This window comes from Typopeltis vanoorti, chromosome 12 (assembly GCF_054136105.1).
Source record: "Typopeltis vanoorti isolate ZY-2024b chromosome 12, IOZ_Tvanoo_1.0, whole genome shotgun sequence".
Taxonomy (NCBI): Eukaryota; Metazoa; Arthropoda; class Arachnida; order Uropygi; family Thelyphonidae; genus Typopeltis; species Typopeltis vanoorti.
In genome coordinates, this window is record NC_143560.1 from 25,145,227 (window position 1) to 25,161,051 (window position 15,825).

The window sequence follows — 15,825 nt, forward strand, 5'->3', positions numbered from 1 at the left end:
AATGGCTTCAGCAAGGCATCATCAATAAAGAAAAGAAATTCTGATTTTTGTCTGAAGAACAAGCACTACAAATGAATATAACAAAGGCAAATAAAAGGATCTCAACAATAGTTTGACTCTGCAGAGAAAAAAAAGAAGAAACAGTGGTCAACCTGATCAGTATAGAGGCTGCTCAGATAGACTATAAAATAAGGATGAATGGGTTGCAGAAGCCATATACTGGAACTTGTGTAGGAAATATGGTTTCCTAACTTGCAGAAACTTCTAAGAAAGTTTCTGCAAGTTACTATAGCGAGATATTATAGGACTTTCTGCAAGTTATTATAGAATCTTAAATTATGGACAAATAATTATAATTACACACCACTTCCAAGGCCTCATTGTGGGAGGGCACCTACTCTACACTATCCACCATCTACACACAACCACTATTGTGGTATTGCTACTATTGATATTTTTTTGTCTATAAGCGACATGTACTAACGACCATTTGTGTGTTACTGAAGTAAAACAGTGCATGTGTGTGTGTGGTTTATTGACATTGAAATTTAGCTGACCTGGCTGGCCAAGTTGGTAGCGCACCCGCTCTCCGACCAGGCTTCAAGTTCGAATCTTGCCATGGGCATGGATGTTTGCAATTATCTTTAGGTAGGAGATGAATTTCAACACTAGTGTAAGACCATCGCCCCACTTATTGGAGGCCTGAAGTGGCTTGAAAAAGTTCCATGTTTGGTTCTCTACAGCAGGATTTTCGGACTATGTAAAAAATAATCAAAAATACAGAAAATATATAAATTGATAAAAATAGAGAAAAAATATATATCCTTAGCCCACCCATGGTACAAAATGTACCATAGGTTTGTTAATAACCCTCCATAGGTGGAAGAAACATAAAAAAAGATGGCATTACTAGTAGAAAAAAAAAGTACATAAAAAATTGACAAAACAGAAATATGGAGATTGAAATTCGACAAATTTGGAATAGAAAACAGCAATGTCAAATGTTATAGGAATGCTGCTAGGAGCAGCATAAAGATGATTTATGAAACTGAGACTCTTAGATATATCATTTCAACTCCAGAAAATGGCAATATTATACAAATGTCACAGTTTACAGTACGATTTAGTATTTTCCAAAGCCACTGGATAAAATCCAAACTAGATAGACCTGTCAGTCAACATACTGTTTCTTTTTTGTGCCCTTTTATTTATTTATTTATTTTTTTATAATCTTTGGCTGGTAATTCCATTAACTAATGTTAATAATAACAAAGAAAGCATCACTTGCTAGGTTGTAAATAAAAAGACTTCACATGTTTGGTAACAGAATCTCTATGAACTTGGTTTTTTTAAAATAGGAAGATAATTATTATTATTAACATCTGACCTCCATGGATTCAGAGACTCATCGTGGGAGATACATGCTATCACACACACACACATAAAGCTCATTAATTGATGCCTTAAAGTGATTCAGCATGCTACATTCACAACACACTCAAGTAATACATTCAATTCACCAACCACTCTCCATATAAAGAACCTGTTCTCTCACTCCTCTGCTCACACCCTCATTATACAATTTCCAAGAATGAAAGTTTCCATTCTATGAAAAATCTCTTCCATGTCAACCTAATAACAACCCCTGACTAACTTATATGTCTCCTCATATCACTCCCTCCTCCTCCTATTCACAAGACTGCAATTTACATTCTCTCAATCTGTCCTCATACTCCACATTCCAAAGACCACTGACCACCTTGTGAATATTTTCTGCACCCTTACTAATGCATCCTTGTCACTATGAAAACCCTGTGACCAAATCTGTGCACAATAATCCCTATGAGGTCTGATCAAGGCCTTATACAATGGCATGATAACCTCTTTGTTTCTGCATGTCAGGGTCCTCTGCATCATTGCCATTATCAGATGTGACGTCTTCACAACTTATACAATGCGACACCTGAATTTCAATTTCTTGTCCACCACCACTACCAGATCTCTCATCTCCTTTAAAGTTTCCCCACAAAGAGGTATACTTTTGCATCCAAACGTTGCTTACCAAATTTCAAACCTTACACTATGCAACTTTAAACTGACATTTTGACTTACCTGCCCATTCATGCAATCTATTCAAGCCCTCCTGTAAGGCTATAAAATCTGCTTGACTCTGCATTGCTCTTGCCAATTTTGCATCATCTGCAAACCACCAGTTAAATCCATCCCAATATAATTAATATACAAATTGAATAACAATGGTCCCAAAAGTGACCCCTGCAGCACACCACTGACCTTCCCCTTTCATGGATACTGCACCCCCACACACACAACTTTCTCTGATGAGATTGGTGACTGGCTGTCACCAATCTCATCTGTTTCAATTTATTTAACAGCTTGTCATGCAGTCTATCAAAAGCTTTTGCAAAATCTAAGTATACTATATGCATCTCGCTTTTCATTTGTTACCTTGTTATAGTACATAAGTTAGTAAAACATGATCTTCCTCTAAAAAACCCATGCTGATAACCACAGAGAATATTGTTATCAATCCATTTATGTATCTTGCTTCTCATCAATCTCTCTAGTACCTTCACAACTCCTGATATACAGATTGGCCTATAATTTGTAGCCACAGCCTTATCACCATCTTTATGAAGTGGAACTTGGAACCTGTGCTGTTGTAAGACTCTTATTAAACAGGTATACTGATGCTACTGCCAATTCCCTGAAACGTTCCCTTAAGATGAGTGGTGATATGTCATCAAATCCTATCACCTTATTGACATCAAGGTTATTTATTTCCTCAAATATATCCTGCTCACTCACAATTAAGCCATCCTCTCCTATGTCCTCTACACTTAAGTTTCTCATGATTTCACCCTGATGAGGATGAAATACCTTTATAAATTGATCACTGAACACCCCAATAATATCTTCTGCAGCAGTCACCATTCTACCATTTTTTCATCCATTAACATTACCTTGCCATAATCATTCTTCCTTCTACTTGCCACATATCTAAAAAACCCCATAGGGTTTTTCTTCACCTGATTTGCTAATTTCTGCTCATACTGCACTTTTGCTGTACTTACTGAATCACTCTCCTGGCTTGTTCTTTATAGTTTTCGTGCAACTGATTATTATCATTATTCATCTTGTATTGCTTCTGAAATGCCTTCTTCTTTTTCCAGATTTCATGCTTACTTAAGTCTCTCAATTCATCCATTTTACACCTACCTTATTCAGCCTTTTGACCTTTGGAATACATTCAGATATTGATGCTGTTATGTATTTCTTTGTCAGTTTCCAAGTAGCATTTATTTCCTTACTGCTCTCAACTCCTCCTTCCATGCAATAGCTCCAAGTCGTCTCCTAAGTTTGTCATTATCACCAGCCTTGTACTTCCACATATATCCTTTCCTCACAGAAGTCGGCATTTGGCTAGCCACAACCAAGGTGATCAAAACCTTAATTGTGTGGGTGATCTTTGCAGATGTCATTATGCTTGGTGTTACATTATGCACATACATGGTCTCTTGCAACTGAAGAGAGAAAGAGAGTGCAGAAAAAAAAAAGACTGAATTTTAAAATATGTGATGCAAGTGGCACTCAAGAGAAGGTGCTTGAAATGCAGTAAAGTACTGCCTTGCTAGACTCACAACTCAAATCAGTTTGATCTTAAGGTGCTTATTTGTCTGGACATTCTTTGCAATTGTGTCTAGGAGCTCCATCACAAACTAAAAAAATAGAACACTTAATCATATGTTTTTTGTAAAACTAAGAAATGCTATAATGAAACACACAAAATGTTGTTACAAACAAAATATAGGGATGAGGTTACATTCCAATCACAAACATTTCAGTGTTTCAAGCATTATAAAGAGCAGGGCATATGTTCAGGGTGTGCTGGGCATGCAGTGAACACCCAAGGAATAGCAATAGCACCGATTTTATATATTTACATTTATTGCTGTTAAAAACTCCCCTAATTGTTTCCTGCTTTGCATGATTCCTAAAAGTAAACACAATATACTAATGCTTCATGAAGAGGACAACACATAAACACTGCATCACGTTCGCGTTAATAACAGTATACAGTCGCCAGACACCCTTGCGTCCTTTGAACAGATGTACAGATGGCACAGCGGGTCAAATTCTTAGCATTCCAGTGGTCTTAAACCATCCAGAAGGAGGCAGGGTTTATGTGTGCTGAAACAATAGCACCCAGAAATCAGTGGCTGTAATTGTTATTGGGTCAACCAATCCAACTGAACATTGTCATTTGTTATGAGTTGCTGTTTTTTGTTTTCTGAGTTTCATCTGTTTTGCATGTGTAAAGTGTGAACTATTGTGTTTAGGACACCTTTATAGACATTTAATAGTAATTTTCTATAAATAATTTATAACTTTTTTGCCCATATTTACAATGGGAAATAGCACTGATGATCTACGAATGTTCCATTTTATGACAAAGCTTTCACGCATTGTATGATTGATTATATTTGAAGGAGGTTGGAACCTGTGTATAAATAAGTAAAACAGTTATTTCAGCCTTTCTTCGGTTCAATCCAGAAAAATAATTACCCAAGTGATTAATTACTTTTTAGATGTTTTCCGATTTCTCCACTGTACTTGAAAATCTTATGAAAATTCAAATTATCCCTGTCTCACTCTAGTATTTGCCAATGATAATCTAATCTCACCACGAAGCATAAACCCTTTGTGCTTCTCAGATAAATGGTACATGCGAAGCATAGTTCATCGTTCATTTGACCATTATGCTTTTCATATTCAAAAATTAACATTAAAATTACATTAATTGAAAAATTAAAGTATTCAAAGTTATTCAATAATTAATTGCATTGGATCAATTAAAATGAGCGCTGATGTGCAATGGACTGTTAAAACTTTCATACATCAATAAAAATTAATTAAAAGAAACACACGTATTAACCACAGTGAAAATTATTTAATTGTAAATATTTCATCCTAAGTATCCTATGACATCATCAGTACAGTAATTTTAAACAATAATAGGAATAACATACAGTTAGGGTGCATGATTACAAAAAAAAAAAAAAAAAATTATTTAACACAATTTTGTATGACAATTTCCCATACTTTAGGAATAGTAAGAACGTCGTTGCAGTTTTAGTTTGGTCTGTGTAGTAGGGCTTCGGAACTCTCCTTGTATAAACGTTCATGTTTATATAAAGATCTATGAAAGTTTAGACTTTTCCCAATGGATCCTATGGTTTGGATTTTCAATTCCGTGCTGAGAGAGGCCAGATTTCTGCGTTTAAAAAAAAAAGACGAATGTGGTCTTGATGTTCTGAAATGCGTTTCTGAACAGACCTACCTGTCTGTCCAAAGTAAGATAATTTGCATGAGCATGGAATCTCATAAATGCCAGGCAACATCAAAGGTGAGAGTTTGTCCTTAGGTTCCCTAACTGTATGTTATTCCTATTATTGTTTAAAACTACTGTACTGATGATGTCCTAGGATACTTAGGATGAAATATTTACAATTAAATAATTTTCACTGTGGTTAATACGTGTGTTTCTTTTAATGATGATCGCACCACAGGTTTCGTTGTTTAAAAAAAAATCAATAAAAATGCAATCATACAATCAAACTGACACAATTTTTTACTGCAGTGTGCATAAGCCACACAACACACTCCCAACCTAAAGGAGCATACGATGCCACTGATAAAGATAGCAGAAAGGATCTAGCAGATGAAGTGGATGACTGAAAATGAACTGCAATCCCAAAGCTACAGTAATCTGCCATTTATTCAACCTTCAAAACAACAATACTTCGCTTCACCCACCCTTCTATGTCATATAACTTCTGGTACGGCACCATATGACCACATACAGCTTCACTTATCCCTTCAATTATCAAAACAGCATACTGCCTTCCATGTATGGTCAGATAAACAGTGGATTACTATAGTTTCATCTCATCTTGTTTTTCATGAAGTATCATTGTCCATTATCATTTTTTTTGCTATTATAAGGGAATGGGTAGAAACCATGACTCTGGAAGGATATGCTGCATTTGGAGATGCTACATATCCTTCCAAAGTCAGTAATTCCTTTAATAATTGTTAAATATAAGGATCTGCCTTATAATAGTTCACCCATAAGTTAACTCTTTTTTTTTTCCCTTCATATTTTTAAACTTCTCCTGGGACCTTTGTCACAATTTATGATTGATAACCAATCTCACCCCTTCTGGTACAGGATGCAGCAAATACAGGATTTCCCCACATACAACTTTCATTATATAGAAAGGTTTTTTCTCCCGGAAACTCGGGTTTTTCATCCCTCATACAGACAAATCGGCCCTTCTGAACACACATAATTTACAGACATAGAATACCAGTTGTAGTGGTGGTGGAGATGGGCGGTAGATGGTGTTGAAGGAGATGATTCGTAGTAGAGGTTCGGTGTAGTGGTTGAGAGAGGTCCTCCCGCAATGAGTCCTCGGACTCCTTGGAGGTGTCAGGAATAATAATAATAATATATGTATATAACATTTTAAATAAATTTCAATTATGTCACCGCCTTTCAGGTAGGAATAGACTTCCTATATATCTGGTGGTGGTTATTAAAACCTTCATGACTAATCTCACTAATCATTGCTCAACATTAGTAAACAAACGGGGACGGATTTACGGTGTTGGGGCCGTAAATTATAACTTTTAATAGACCTCTGCCCGCTCCAGGGAGAATTTTATGCTACCTATACAGAAGTGGAAGCCCTAAGCTGTAGCTTGTCTAATTTATGTGTAAATCAGGCCCTGTATACGAAGGATAGATGTATCTTTCTTCCACATAGCACGATCTCTTTACCATTTTATTGGATAAACGTAACAGGGTGTTATATTAACTAAATAAACCTCACCGAAAATAAATTGCCTCAACGTTTGGAACAGTATTATTTTCTCATATGAATTATTAACTTTCACATACCTTTCTCATACCAATCCTACATGAAGCAAAACCAAACTGAATATTCTCTAAAACTTTAGGCATTCTTTAACACGTCAATTTTCAAGATGTCATTGGCAACTGAATATCTTCGTTAACTATCACGATACAAATTACTTTGTCAACATTCCAACGTACTTTAAAAACTCAAAATGCTACACCAGAAAAACACGCTTGCTTGCTTTGAATTAAATGATCAATTATAAACATAAAATTGTTTATATTCTACGTTGTGCATGCTCCAAGTTTTTTCTAATAAAAAAATTTTGACGACGCCATCAAAATTACAAGTTCCCATATTTACACGATACAGTGATGCCAAAATTACCTCCAGCCCAAAAACCAAATTTTCTCAATCATTCGGAAACTAGCGGCAACTAGACACACGTCGCCATTGAAACCAAAACTGCAGTCACTATAAGGAAACCGTTGAAAGCATAGGATAGCATAAAACCCGCCCATTATAACCAAATTCAATACACAACACAGGAAAATCAAAATATTAGATAAAATAAAATAAAACGGGATTTAACATCTCCCTCTAAATGAAAATATGGTTTCTTCTGTATCCTTCGGCGAGTTCAGTAGAAGTGGAGATTGCACTCCTCACCACATGGTCGCATGACTAAGCGGGAGGCCTAGTGCTGAGGACATGACGACGCCCTGAAAACTTTTTCCGAGCGATTCTTCGACCAGCAACTAAGTTAGTCGATCGCTGGCACGGGAAAGCGGGGATTCTCTCAGAATCTCAGGTTTTTCGTCCCCTAAACTCAAAAATCTACCGAACAAGCTACACCATTTCCAATACAAAAATAGCCGCAGCAGATGGTAGTGCTTGTTAGCTACCTCTTCACTGCCATCTCATCTCTGAAAATTACTAATATCAGTTTTGAGCCAGCTCTACCTCATTGGCTACCACTAGGAATTGAACTTTCCACACCGTATCCAAAGCTTTAATATGGCTAAAACGGCTTCGCCTACTCCCAACAGGTGAATAAAAGGCGTTTGCGAATTTCTTTATTATTTTATTTCTGTATCCTCCTTCTTCAGTGTTATGCCACCACTTAGGTAATTGCACAGATAAAGTGGCAGAAAACTAGGTGTGGCCATCTAAGAAAAGCCCCTATATTATTATTATTAGTAGTAGTAGTATTGTCGTTGTTGCTGTTGTTCATAATCTGGCCAAAAGAAGTCAAATATTTCAGTACGCAGATGACACTGCAGTACTAGCAATCCACACAGATATCGGCTCTCTCCAAAGAACAACAAGACCTATATGAAATCACAACATACTTCTACCAAAACTATATTGCAATCAGCGGCACCAAAACACAGATGTTAATAATACACAACCAGAGAAGCATCCACCCGGACCACTATCGATACACTGCATTAACAAAAAAAAAAAACCTTCCAATGTCCAAATCAAACCTGCAACACATGCAAAATACATTGGACTTTACATAGATTGCCACCTTAAATGGACAAAACATATAGATTACCTACACACTAAACTCCGCATCATCGCAGCAAAACACTTCCAAGTAAAAGACATTATTCCATCAAACATTAAAAAAGAAAAACTCCTACATCACAGTATCTGTGAATCCCTACTCAGATACGGTATAACAGTCTATGCAAACATATCAAACAGACACCTAACAAAATTAGAAATATTACATAGGAAAATTGTGTCAACGGTGATTTGGGCACCTTATACGCAATAACCAATATCTGACCAGCACATGGCGATACACAGAATCCAGAGCATTAACAATCTGAAACACTACATAATACTACTAAGGCATCATTACAACATCACGTATCGAAACAACAGAAACACATATCGTATAACACGACTCAAAACAACTTTCTACATCTCAAAACCTGCAACAACTCATATGGCTCTTTGGTGAGATCACATCAGATACTCACGCTACTCAACAACCTACTAAGTAATTTAAACACATAAACAACTACAGAACATTAAAACACGAACTCTGGAAAATATACCAACAAAGTTAGTATTCCATTAACACTAATATACACATCACAAATCACAACATCCAATGCTTACATCCCATACATAAACAATAACAACAACAAATAGTGAAGGCTAATCTCACTCTCTTCATAAAAGCTAACCCAAGCTTCGAAGTAGGTGGGATTAAAATGCCTAACTCATCCACGCGTAATCCTCATAATCAAAGACTGAAAATTATGTAACAAAACAGTCAATACGGTGAACAATAATAATGAAGATACAGATATATGTAAAAAAAGTATATGAATTTGTATCCAAAGAAAAAAGCATTGAAAAGAAATAATGTGCCTTATAATGTACAGAGCATCAAGTGTAATATGCATTCATTATAAATATTTAAATACTCTGTACGATAAAAATAGGAAAATTGTTATTTTATACATAATGTGTAACCATGTAAAAAAAATGTCTGTAATAATCATATGTATGTAATTTTTCTGAATCATTATCACATTATTATTATTATTATTATTATTATTATTATTATTATTATTATTATTATTATTATTATTATTATTATTATTATTATTAAAAAATTCCGTGTACTCTTCATTGTTAATATTAGAAGAACACGTGTTCTTAAATATAGATGCGAAAAAGTATTATTATCAAAATGTTAATTGAAATGCAATGTAGAAAATGAGTCACGTATGCAGCACTTAGTGCTGACTTGTGTAAAAATTACAAGTTGGATTGTCACTAAAGATGATTATTGTAATTCTGTAAATATGTCAGAAATCAATCAGAATTATTATTCATATAATTGATACACAGTCAAAACAAGATATCATTTAAACAATTTGACAGGTGGTACAAAACCATTCAGAATCTACCCAAGAATCTAGGAATAGTCTGTCAAGTAGATTCGTAAAATATGGACTGGTCCAAGTAATGCTGTTTTTTGTAGATCATATGGGATCACTGCATTGCTGTTTAATTTGCTGTAAATAGTTGGATTAGCTTCTTTGAAATTACACCAGGTGCACCGGTGTAATTTCAAAATAACTATTGGGATGACTTTGGTGTGTTTAAGCCAAAGCCAGCCAAATTTGATTGCCAGATATCGATATTTAGTAATTTTTTTCCCAGTTCTTTGTTGTCAATGCTGCTATCACTGGGTACAGCGATAAAATTAATCCAGACCTCTCGATGTGCGATAATTGTGATGTCAGGTCTATTGTGTTCTAAATGCCGATCAGTTTGTATTCTGAAGTCCCAGAGAATTTTTGCTCTTTCGTTTTCCAATAATGTAGGAAAGTCATATTTTGTGCATACTCCATAGCGCAATTAGAAGAACGACGGTACATTGCGCCCTTCGATTGGAATAGGCCTAAGTTCGATTCTCGTCGCGACGGGGGAGGACTTTATCTGGACGATTTCAATCGAAGGTGAGCTAGCCGATCTCATACGGAGGTACCAGGGTTTTTTCCTCTCGGAAACTGGGGTTTTTCATCCCGCATACAGACAAATCGGCCTTCCAGAACACACGCAATTTACAGACAAAAAATACTAATTGTGGTGGTGAAGTTGGGCGGTTGATGGAGATGATTCGTAGTAGAGGTTCGGTGTAGTGGTTGAGACAGTTGTAGGTGTCCTCCCGCGATGAGTCTTCGGACTCCTTGGATGTATCAGGAATAATAATAATAATAATAATAATAATAATAATAATAATAATAATAATAATAATAATAATAATAATAATAATAATAATAATAATAATAATAATAAGAGCCTGTGTAGCTCAGTAGATGTGGCGTTTGCACACCACCGCGCTAGGCCACACGAAGGAAGTCTTGGTTTCGAGTCTAGTCTAAGCCTTTTTTCGACCGGTTCCCGAGTTAGTCGATCTCTGGCACGGGCAAGCAGGTTTTTCCTCCCGGAAACTCGGGTTTTTCGTCCTGTAAACTCAAGAAAATCGACCGTAGAACCCACATTATTTCAGACATTAAATATATTGTGTTAGGGTTAGAGACCACGAGATGGCGGCACATTTGAGCCGTCTCTCTTCACTGCGTACCGCTTAATTAGTGATAGCCTTGGGCCATCTGTCTCTGATTGGGTACCAGTGGAGATTGAACTGCCCACTCAGTCTCCAAAAAGTTAGATAGGGCTAAATGGCCTCGCCTACTCCCGTATATACGGGAATAAAAAGGCGTTACTGATTTTTTTGATTTTTAATAATAATAATAATAATGAATCAGCGCCTCCGTAGCAAAATTGGAAGAACGACGGTACGCTACGCCCTTCCATCGGAAAATGCCTAAGTACGATTCTCGTCATGACGGGAGGAATCTGTATACGAGCTTTTTTCAATTGAACGTGAGTTAGTTGATCTCAACTAACTCAATTGAAATTGAAAAAAACTCTACTACATAAAAAAACTCTACTCTTCACGGTAAAAAACTCTACTACAGCGGTAGTAGGATTTTTTCACCCGGAAACTCAGATTTTTCATGCCGCATACAGAAAAATCGGTCCTCAAGACACACGCAATTTACAGACAAAAAATACTAGTGGTGGTGGTGGTGGTGGTGGTGGGAAGTAGACGGCAGTGGTGTAGATGATGGTGACGTATGAAACTGGAATAGACGAAGTGATGTAGAGTAGGTGCCCTCCTTCCGTGAGTCTTTAAACTCTTTCGAGACGTCAAAAAATACCGCCATGTTCAAATATGGCATTTGAACATGGCGGTATTTATAGTCAGTTTTATCATTATCTTTCTGCAGGCACTGATTAGATGTTCTACAGTCTCATCTTTCAAATTCCAAAATCTGCATTTGCTATTATTATTGATGTTCAAAATTTTTGCTCTCATTGAATTCGGTAAAATAAAATAAATCCTTTTGTTTCTTTTTTAATTTATCCATATTGTAGGCATTCCACATCTTGTTCACGTCAATTTTTTCCTCAGTATCTTGAAGAAATTGGCCATGCAAGGGTTTATTTTTCCAGCGCACATATCGGTTATTATTATCATTATTATTCATTTTTCATTCATTCATCTTCAAGACCCACCTTTCCTAATTGGGTGTTGTGGGGGAAGCAGCTGCAAGAGGAACTTCCAATAGTCACGATCATCTGCCACTAAGCTCAGGAGTTCTGATGGGACTCCAAAACGTGTCAACCCAAGGTTTTGGATATAATCTATTCAGCGAGTCCTTGGCCTTCCACCCTCTAGCTTGGCAAAGAGAGCCTACTGGGGGTGCCTCTCTTGTGGAATTCTGACCAGGTACCCATACCAACGTAACTGTGATCTCTCAACATGGAGAAGAAACGGTTGAGTATTGAGGGTCTCCTGAATTGCAGAGCTTCTGTCTCTGTCGAGTCTTGTCAGCCCCGCAACCCCTCGAAGGAACCTCATTTCAGCAGCGTGAATTCGTGTCCGCATTCTCATGACCATAGGTGAGGATAAGGACATAGACTCTGTTGAAGATAGCCAGCTTTGCCTTCTGGCTTAATTCCGCTTCAATACTAAAGAACAGCCAAGCTCCCGCAATATTGCGCTTGCTGAGCCAATCCGAGTATCTAGCTCTTTGTCCCACTTTCCATCACTCAAGAATATGGACCCAAAATATTTAAACTTCTCCATCTGCTTCAGTGGGACTCGACTCACCTGAAAAGTGCGCTGGGATGGTTGTCTTGAGACCACAAATGTTTCAGTTTTAGTCACACTGATCTTTATTCTGGCTTCTGCACAAATAGCTACAAACCTGTCCAAGGTCCACTGGAAGGGTCATCTGTGGAAGCGCTAAGCAGATCTAGGTCATCTACAAAAAGCAGACGTCCAGTGCTATATCTTCAATTCTGACACACTCGCTGCATCGGCTGTGCCTATCAATCCAGTCCATAAATATTATGAAAGGGGGGGGTGACAAACAGACCCTTGGCGGGGGCTAACAGAAACTGTGAAAAGTTCAGACTTTGTGCTGTTTACCCTGACACAAAACTGTGGGCATTCATACAGGGACTTGATTACAGCTAATAGATGGCCATCCACTCCATACTCCTGTGCTACTTGCCAAAGCTTATCTCGAGGGACCCAGTCATATGCCTTCTCCAAGTCCACAAAACATGTACAGACAGTCTTTGCATATTCCCAAGATTTCTGTAAAACTTGCCTTAAAGTGAAGATTTGGTCGGCTGTGCTTCTATCAGGCTAAAGCCACATCGTTCTTTCTGGAACTTTGACTCAACTATGAACCTACACCTTCTTTCCAAGCACCTGGCATATACTTTCCCAGGCAGGCTGAGCAGAGAGATGCCATGCTAGTTGCTGCAATCTTTCTGGGCTCCCTTCTTGAAGACTGGTATTATTATGCCTGTCTGCCATTGCTTTGGTGCTCGCCCAGATACCAAAAAGCCTGACACAGTCTAGTCAGCCAGAGAACCCCATTTCAATTTAAGGCTTTTAGCATTTCGGACCGAATTTCATCAGCAGCAGCCTTACCCGATTTTAGCAATTTTATTGCTAAATGCACCTTTTCTGCTGCGAGACTAATCATCGCCCCGATCTGCACCGCTTGGATGTCTACAACTGCTAGGCCACCTGGGTTAAGAAGGCTCTCAAAGTATTCCCTCCATCTGTGGAGGATTCCTTCTAGGTTGTTAAAAGTGCACCATAAGAGGCCTTAATTGCCCTAGCTCTGCGCGATTTTCTCCCTCAAAGGTGGCGAATGGTCTGCCAGAATACTTTGTTAGAATTTGAATAGGATGAGTCTAATCTTTCTCCAAAGGATTCCCAAGCGTGAAGGCTTGAGAATCCTTTGGAGAAAGGATTTGGAGAAAAGATACGTTTCGGTACAGCGAAGCATAAAAAGCTGTCGCTGAAGCAGTAAAGACAGAGCATCACAGGTGACCTGACGCTAAGCCATGATATGTAGGCTTCCTTTTTTGCCCAGACAGCTTTTTCGACCTCTTGGTTCCACCAAGGTGTCCTTTTCTCACTGCCCTTCGCCATGCCAGCCGCTTTCTACCACAGCATGAGATTGCAGAGGCAATGACAGCAGTTCTGAACAGCTCCCACTCCTCCTCAACATCTGCAGTATGCTTGGGAATCTCTTTGAACCTGCAGGAAATGTCATCTGCAAAATTCTTCCTCACAGCCTCATTTTCCAGTGCCTCCCATTTCACGCGGTATAGCTTCATAGGCCTACCAGCATTAATGGTAGCATCTGGTTTCTGAAGCCATAGAGTGCAGACAACAAAGTCGTGGTCAGTTGACAGTTCTTCCCCTCTCCTCACAAGAACGTCCAGCAGGAAAATAGGTGTGCTGAGACTATAAAGAAGTCCATCAGAGACGGTTGTCCAAGTATATCCTTGTACCATGTATACTTATGGATTTCTCGGTGCTGAAAGAAGGTATTCATTATGGACAAGCTGTTAGTACAGCAAAAGTCTAACAATATCAACCCATTCGCGTTAAGGTCAGCGTCTCCGTTCCTTCCGACCACACCCCTCCACGTCTGCTCATCTATTCCAACATGTGCATTCATGTCACCCATTAGTAGGACTGATTCCATGTCTGCCACTATTATTATTGCTATTATTATATTAATCACGATGTTCAATAAAAGAGATGTTTTTAGACTTGTGTTGGGCAAGGTGAAAAACACATTGCTTCCTCCTTTTGAAAAGTGTGAATGGAAGAGTGGGAATCATCATTTTTTCCACTGCTAGTTTAGATATTATTATTGAATCCAGGAAATCGGGCGACAGTATCCAGACCTTGCTTACAAATATTTTACGAATGGGTCAGAGAGAGAGAGAGAGAGAATAACTCCATGGCACGTAAGGTTTCAAAATACTTTTGTCATTATAGTTTATTATGCATTTAACAATTAATTGAAGTTAAAAATACAAACAAAAATTGGCCACTATGGAAAATATTTTGTTGAGCATGCAGGATTACCATGGATTGTTAACCCATGGTAGGATATGCAGACCTAAAATAGATCAAGTATGCTGATGTAAAGAAAAATTGGTGCCTGTGTAGTCCTGTAGAAATTTATCTGCTTCCTAATGCAATATTAGTAGTAAATGACTTATAGGATCAATATTAGTCGTCTACCAGAAGAACTTTTTCGAGGTTTCTTTTGTGTTGGCTTCCAAAATAGATAATGTTTGACACAAACGGCAGGTGATATCTCCTCGCCCCCACTTTGCAACTCGAGAAAATTCTCTGTAAAACTCACACGTTTCCAGTACAATAATATAGATATCTTTTAGAATTTGGGATCATGAGATGGGGATCACTGTCTATCTTACTTTCTTCCTCTCCCCATTCCTTTGAAATCATCGATAGCCTTGTGCTCAGCCATTACTGGCGGAAACTGGATATATATATATATATATATATATATATATATATATATATATATATATATATATATATATATATATAGGGTATATATATATATATATATATATATATATATATATATATATATATATATATATACCCTGGAATGGAAAAGGGAAAACGAAAATGGAAACGACAAAATATAATACACATAGCAAACTGGAATGTAAGAGGAATAGCATATAAAGAAATAGAATTAGACCAGTTATTAAATGAAAGAAATTTTAAAATAGCAGTAATCACTGAAACAAAAAAGAAATTAAAAGGAACCATGAGAACTGAAAATTTTAATGTGATATACAGTGGAGTCGACAGAGACCAAAGAGCACAAGCAGGAGTCATGATTTGGATTCATAACTCCCTTTCAAAACAGTTAAAACATTATAAATTATGGAATGAAAGAATAATAGAAGCTAGAATAAA

The 15,825-nt window shown here is 37.3% G+C and overlaps 1 protein-coding gene across 2 annotated transcripts in view; it reads right to left on the reverse strand.

Moving 5' to 3' along the window:
- The window catches only part of LOC150100637 (ADP-ribosylation factor-like protein 15), a 98,863-nt gene extending 91,486 nt beyond the window's left edge, over positions 1–7,377 (reverse strand). For both annotated transcript variants that reach the window (XM_090401484.1, XM_090401485.1), the window contains exon 1: positions 6,983–7,377. In XM_090401484.1, coding sequence (XP_090257610.1) covers positions 6,983–7,045 — 63 coding nt within the window. In that variant the 5' untranslated portion in view covers positions 7,046–7,377. The remainder of the gene's footprint in view (positions 1–6,982) is intronic.
- Positions 7,378–15,825: the final 8,448 nt, after the last annotated feature.